Raw genomic sequence first — 7,716 nt, forward strand, 5'->3', positions numbered from 1 at the left:
TTAAACTGATTAACCATAGATTCATAACCTAAGTTTTGATACAAACTTTGTCATACCTCAAGTCCATCCCAAGAATTTAACGAATGACTGGCCGTCCTTTAAATTAACAACGAAACCTTCAACTAAGAAAAGTGATTTTTAAAACAAATATGTGAACTAAGCCAAAACTATCATTGAATGATAATTATAACAAAATTCAGTGATTCATGAATTAACCAAAAACTACAAATTCCTTAACCCTCTCCTACTTGCTCCTCACGTGTATTAAGAGTAAAAGTTGAGGATTAATCAATTCTTCGAAAATTTGGGAGAGTCTCTATCCATTAAAGCTGAATTGTGAAATGGTTTTTGAAATCATTTGGGGAGAAACCTGAAAAGTATAGATGAAAAAGGCCGGCTTCTTTTGAAAAGATTGATATATGGGGAAAATCAATTTAAGTTGAGGATCAATGCAATGTTTGAAAATTTGGGAGAGTCCTTGTCCAATCAACCTGAGTTGGAGAATGATTTTCGAAACTATTTCGAGATAAATCTTAAGAAAAAGAATAGATGAAAAAAGCCACCTTCTTATGAAAGGATTGATACGTGAGGAAAGTCAATTTAATTAGTAAATTATGCATAAAAAAGAATATCATTTTAAATATATTTAATTCTTGAGTAACAGTATATAATATTGGGAAATTGATCGATATTGCATTTATCCTGTGGTTAGAACTTTCCAAGGAGGGGGCTATTTTTGTGGAAAAAGAGAAAACGTAGGACAACTTGCTCCGATCCTTCTATCCAAAAAGTCAACATGACTGTTAATTTTTTCTACTCCAACACCAGCATTTTAATTTGCCTTTGCAAGCATGTTAGATGAGTAAACACTAGACGCACGAAATACGTTAGACAAGCCAATCGCGGACCACGGACCTGACCTCGGTGGGTCCCATATGCATTATTGATTTAGGCTTTGCGTGGATGATGAGAATTCCTATCTTCAACAACTCAAGCCGGAGAAAGAAGTTGAAAATCAGATTGGTCAAAAAGATGAAAATTAGGTCACATAAACTAGTTATAAATACTTGTTATGAATACTGGGAGAAGTCTCTACTCTTGAATCGACTGGGCTAACATCTTCTGATCCACAGAGAGAAAGAGAAAAAAAATGGCGGAAACTATCATCGTCGAGATTGCTGGAGAGATCATTGCTAATTTCAATAGCTCAGGTCGGTCATAGGAGTTGATAATTAGATTTGTCAGGTTTAGATTTTCCAGTCTCTAGTGAGCATGAACATAAACTCGTTATAACCTTACCAAAAAAAAAAAAAAACATAAACTCGTTATACATGTTGTGAGAAGTCTCTAGCCTTGGAGCGATTGAACTAATATCTTCTAATCCACAGAGGGAGAACAAAAATGGCGGAAGCTGCCATCGTCGGCATTGCTGAAGAGATCATTGCTAATCTTGTTCCTCGATCAATAGAAAAGGTTGGAAATTTATGGGGTGTCAAGCGTGAACTCGAGGTGCTCAAGGACACTGTCTCCACGCTTTGGGCTGTACTGGAGGATGCGGAGGAGAAATACGACCAGAGTCTCCAAATCCAAGTTTGGCTTGAGAAACTGAAAGACGTTTTTTATGATGCACGAGACGTGCTTGAAGAATTCAATATAGAAGCTACACGACAAGAACTGAGCGGCCACAATGAAATGTTCAAGGAGGTAAGGACATTTTTCTCAAGTTCAAACCAGCTTGCTTTTAAACTGAAGATGAGTTCCAAAGTGAGAGCACTGAGGGAGCAAATAGAAGCCATTAAGGCTGACAGGAGATTTCACTTGGATGAGCGGAATTCGCCAGTAGATAGAGAATGGAGGAAGAGAGAGGAGAGACATTCATTTAGATGTGAGGAAGATATTATTGCGGGAAGAGAAGACGATATGAGGGGGCTCATGAAATTTTTACTGGATTCATACATGCCAGAGAACATTTCCATCCTTCCAATAGTTGGTATGGGTGGGGTTGGAAAAAAGACTCTTGCTCGAAAAGTATACAATAATGCACAGGTTGGTTTATATTTTGACTTGAAAATGTGGGTTCGTGTCTCTGTTGACTTTGATGTGGATAAAATAGTGAAAAACATCATAGTTTGTGCAATGAAGAAAGAACGGACCACAGTTGCAATGGGACAGTTGCAAAGTGAACTGAAGGCACAAATTGATGGAAAGAGATATCTCTTAGTTTTAGCTGATTTGTGCAGTGTAGAGCAACAAACATGGCTGAGCTTGAAAACTTTATTGGCGGGAGGTGCTAGAGGAAGCAAGATTCTTATAACCACTCGCAATCATCTGGTTGCGGAAATAACCAGCACTAGTCCACCTTTTTTTCTCGAGGGATTATCTGACGACGTGTCTTTTTATTTATTAATGCGAATGGCTTGTCCAGAAAAAGAGCACGTGCAAGATCCTGACATAGAAGCTATTGGCAAAGAGATAGTTCCAACGTGCCGTGGGATTCCATTGCTTGTTCGAACTGTTGGGAATTTACTGTTCTTTAAGAAAACTAAAACTGAATGGCAACATTTCAAAGATGATCTCCGAGAAGTGTTTTTTAGGCAAGGCGACACGAAATCTATTCTTAAGCTAAGTTACAACCATCTTCCTTCACATTTGAGACAATGTTTTGCATTCTGTTCATTGTTTCCCCAAGATTATGAGATAAAGAAGCAAGCTTTGGTCAATCTTTGGGTGGCAGGAGGATTTATCCAACCATCGGGTAGAATTCAGGATTTAGAAGACATTGCCCATGGATATTTCATGGATCTACTTTTGAGTAACTTCTTCGAAGATTTTGAAGAAGACAACGGGACTTGTAAGATGCATGATTTGATGCATGATCTAGCCTACTCAGTTGCAGGGACGGAATGTTGGGCGGCAAGGGATGACCCAGGATCTATACATGAAAGAACTCGTCATATATCTCATGATTCAATTTCCAATTTGGTGGGTGGACTTCTAATCTCACGCTTGAAAGCAAGTTCATTGAAAACATTTCTTTTTGTACCTGCATATCGCGAAATGGAACAAAGAAAACCAACAAGTGAAGCAGATCTACGCCAGCTCATTCAAAGTTACAAGAGGTTGCGCATCTTGGATTTGCATGCCGCAATTGTTAAGAAGGTGCCAATAACCATTTGTAAGTTGAAGCATCTCACATATCTCGATCTCTCTCACAATAATGAACTCAAAAGGCTTCCCAACTCCATTACGAGATTGCAAAATTTGCAAACACTTAATCTCCAAGGTTGTTTTGCCCTTGAAGAATTGCCACGGGATATAAGGAAGTTGATTAACCTTCGAAATCTAGACATAGATTATTGTTACAGTCTTAATTATGTGCCACATGGACTAGGGCAATTGACTTGTCTACACAGGCTAACACGCTTCATTTTGCCCCAAGGTAAAGATCTTGCTAAGAATTATTGTGGACTTGAGGGGCTAAAAGGGCTTAATAACATCCGTGGAAGCCTTAGCATTGAAAATTTGGGGCACTCAAGAGATGCATTAGTAGAATCTGGGGCGGCGAACTTGATAGAGAAGCAGCATCTGGCATCTTTGATACTCAAATGGAGCTATCTTGATAATGATGATGCAGTAAATGGTGATACAGATGAAGCTTTATTAAATGGGCTGAGGCCGCACTCAAATTTACAGAAGTTGACGATCCACGGATATAAAGGTGAGAACTTTCCAAGGTGGATTATAAATAACCTTGAGTATTCCTTGCCAAATTTAGTTGAGTTACGCTTGTTGAGATGCGGAAAATGTAAACATGTCCCTCAACTAGGCCGACTACCTCACCTCAAATCTTTAGAGATTTGGAGGCTCACTGAATTGGAATACATTGAGTCAGACCATTCTTCCACTTCTGAATTGGAATACATTGAGTCAGACCATTCTCCCACTTCAACAGCATTATTTCGTAGTCTATCGAGATTAGACATCCAGTACTGTGAAAACTTGAAATCCATGCCACTAGCTCCACGTCTTGAGGATTTGATTCTGAGGAAGGTCAACCGAGAGTTGATAAAGCTTATATTTGGCCTTAATGTGTTGAAGAGTCTAGATATCTCGCAGATGGAGTTTCTAGAATGTTTGCCTAAGGATTTTTTGCAAAGTCTCACTTCACTTGAACGTCTGGGCATCAGTGAATGTCCTCGGTTAACTTCCCTCTCGGGTATGCAACATCTGCCGAGACTTAGGCGCCTTTCTTTTTCTAATTGCAAGGAGCTGGATATATCCAAAGACGAAAACGGCAACATCTCAGATTTGCAAGGACTTAAGAGTCTCGGGTCCGTGTACATCCATGAACTTCCCAAATTAGCATCTCTCCCACAATGGCTTCTACGGGTCAGCAATCTCGAGCATCTTTCTATTAAAAAGTGCTTAAAATTGAAGGTTTTGCCAGAGCAGATCGAGGCCCTTCAATCACTTCAACGGCTTGACATCATCCGGTGCCCCTTGTTGACATCATTACCTGAAGGAATGCAAAGGCTTACATCCCTTAATTACCTAAAAATCGCAGGTTGCCCAAATTTGGAAGAGGTGTGCGAAAGAGATGGAGGCGAGGACTGGTACAAGATTGCTCATATCCCATACATAACTCACCAGCTCGAATACTATGAACGCCACTTATGACTAGAAATTCTCCACTTTTCTCTAGGTACGAGGACCATTTTTTCCTAGTATTTACATGAGTAATTATTTTCAAATTATTTTTCGATACTTGATTCAATTGGGCGACATGGACAAATTGGTGAAAGGTTTGGACACATCTATGAATGCAGATATTTAATGGGTGTGGAAACATTGACATGTTGTTCCTTCAGGATGGCCCTCAATGGGATGTCCCTAAACAAAGTGCTCGCTTTATTCCCAAAAGTGCGAGAAAAACAAAGAAAATTCACACTCGTTCTCATCCAACTCCAAGCTCATTAAATCTGGCTTGTGACTCATGCTGTAGGTATAGTGTGAACTCTGCTTATTTGATTTCACAAGGAGTAAAATGCGTGAACAGTTCAATGATCCGGAAGCTGACAAGGAAAACTCTCGTGGATAAAGCGATAAAATGTTTCTTTGGAGAATGGCTTCTAGCTTGCTTTCCTTAGAAATAACTTTATCACAATGTGTTCACATAGAATCAATATTTTTTCATCAATTGGGATTGAATACAGGGAATCAAATTTCTATTTCCCTGATGTTTCGTCATTCTTCTTCGTTCATTTTCGTTCCTGGAAATCGATCAAGGTCAGCTCAACAGTGTTGGGCCTCGTTCTGATTGGAAGAGCTGCCTTCGTTTTTCCCCTATTATTCTTATCCAACTTGGCTAGGAAGTCTTAGCACGAAAAGATTGATTTGGAGCATCAGGTTGGAGATTATAATTTTCTAGTGGAATTTCCTGTGTATGAGGTAGTCAGCATCATGGATTTTCCTATTTTAACTCTGATATGTTCAGGTCACAATTTGGTGGGCAGGGATTATGCGTGGCGCTGTCTCCATGGCACTCGCTTATAACCAGGTAAGATGATCGGATAATGCGTATTCCAGGAGACTATCCACAAGTAATACCATGAGATTCTTTCTATTTCTAGAAATACGATGAATGTGGTCGCCAGAGATGCTTTTTTAAAGAAGATCTACTACTATGTTTCCTCGTCTGACGCATATGCTTGCTCTTAAGTTCAGTTTCTGTGCGTGCAGTTTACTCGGTCCGACGCAAAATTGCGAGGCAATGTGTTTATGATCGCCAGAACCATCACAGTCGTTCTGTTTAGCTCTGGTAAGATGGCATTTCATATGCTGAGTCTAATTGGTGGCATAACATGTAGCTTGTTCCTCATGGTATCATTCTTCGATCCAGGTGTTTGGACCGTTGGCGAAGCCTCTAGTGAGAATCTTTGCTTCCTTCAACCAGATACTTCGCCAGCACAAAATCTTCCAAGCCATCAAGTCCGAAACCTTCACGCAGCCACTGCTCAGTAACGGACACAACTTGGAGTCTCACCAGAACGGCAGAAGCGTACTCCAACCGAGCAGTTTGTGCAAGCTCCTGAGGACGCCTTCTCACACAGTGCACCATTACTGGCAAAAATTTGACGATGCCTTCGTGAGGCCCCTGTTCAGCCGGGAGGTTTGGTGCCTTTCGTTCCATTGCCCTCCGATCAAGGTGATCATCAGTGGCTCTAACGAAAGCCGACGACGACATCAAGAGCTAATGATTTTGTTTGGTGGCTTGTAAGTAGGACACAATCATACACAGGTTTTTTCGAGTGTGAAGTTTCGACCCCTTTGACGAGATTGATGGCGTATACGGAGAGCAGCAGCATTTTATTCAACGCAGCTACTTTGCATTTTTGCGACAGAGAAATCTGATTTCTTCCCCTTGTTTTTCTCTTTTGTTGTTTCTTTCTTTGGTCTTGGGCATGTATTAAGAGAGTGAATGACTTTTGTAGTCTCCTCCTCGCTGGATGATATCTGAATATCTGAAATTCAATGCTTCATCAACTGCTTCTGATTACATTTCCAACAGTTGAGCTTTTGAAGCTGTCAATGTTCATGTGAACCATTGGAATTTGCTTCAGTGGTCACCCTTTCTACTTGAGAATGGAGAGGTGGGGAGTTCGATTCTCCACTTTCTCATGAGAGTTAGGGGTGGGGATGTGTAGTTTTAAATGTGGGTTTCGACTCCCAATCCCTGCAAGAAGTAGAGCAAAAGTCTGAGAGTTAGAATAGGACAGACCCAAAATAAAAAAGTGTTTATGTGCATTAATATTTGCCGGCCCCACGTCGCATTCAGGCATTGATTCAAACATGCACCGCGCCATTAAATCGAGTTTCCTTCATTGTGGGGCCATATGATAATTCTAGTTAGTAGTTAAGGAGTGAAAGAGGGCAAATTTTGTCAAGATTTTGCAATGGAACTCTCATTCCACAAGGCACTTATTTCCTGGTAACCTAATTACAACCATCCCTTTCAGGACAAAATTGCAAGCCGTTGACATTTATGAGGGCTTAGCCAAAAAATCAAAGTTGGGACATTGATCTTAACTCTTTCTTCTCCAAATTCACATTTATGGAGTCCCATTTAGACTTCTCATAATTAGAGTCTAAAAGGAAGTCTTAAAGAAGGGATGTGGCTAGACTTAACCCTGTTTTAAGCAGAACTGTGGTATCTCAAATTACATTCAGGAACATGAAAGTACAATGCAACTTCTTGGATGCCTCGCGAGTTATAGATGCATTATTTTTGTTCTATTATTTTCGTATTTCTTTTTCTTTTTTCTTTTTTGCTTGAGGCTACTAGCTATGAAATAAGCGGAGAGTAATGAATCCATATAGGGTGGAGATGGGATCGTAACCTCAAGCTCGCGAAGGCATGGTAGCTCAATTTGACCTCGCGGTCATAACCGCCCAGATTGGGGTTACTAAGTGGGTAGGAATTTGAGCTCCAGGCTTTGGCTGCTCAAGCTTCAAGCTCACGGCGGCCATGGATGCTCTATTTGAGCTTGCGGAAACCATGGCTACTTAAGCTTTGTGACTTGAAACTCAAGGGCCATGGCTTCAAGCTCACGGCGGCCATGGATGCTCTATTTGAGTTTGCGGAAACCATGGCTACTTAAGCTTTGTGGCTTGAAACTCAAGGGCCATGGTCACTGCAAGCTGAAGCTCCAGCGACCA

General features: G+C 40.6%; 1 protein-coding gene and 1 pseudogene across 1 annotated transcript; both read left to right on the plus strand.

Annotated features, from left to right (window-relative positions):
- Positions 1-1,401: 1,401 nt before the first annotated feature.
- On the plus strand, positions 1,402-4,677 carry LOC115662165 (putative disease resistance protein RGA3). The gene has a single exon (XM_056305623.1). It carries the CDS (start codon positions 1,402-1,404, stop codon positions 4,675-4,677), a length of 3,276 nt encoding a protein of 1,091 aa, XP_056161598.1.
- Positions 4,678-5,163: 486 nt separating this feature from the next.
- Positions 5,164-6,572, plus strand: LOC130135828 (sodium/hydrogen exchanger 1-like; annotated as a pseudogene).
- Positions 6,573-7,716: the final 1,144 nt, after the last annotated feature.

This window comes from Syzygium oleosum, unplaced genomic scaffold (genome assembly GCF_021117445.2).
Source record: "Syzygium oleosum isolate NSW1041296 unplaced genomic scaffold, Sole_v2.1 Sole_v2.38, whole genome shotgun sequence".
Lineage (NCBI taxonomy): Eukaryota > Viridiplantae > Streptophyta > Magnoliopsida > Myrtales > Myrtaceae > Syzygium > Syzygium oleosum.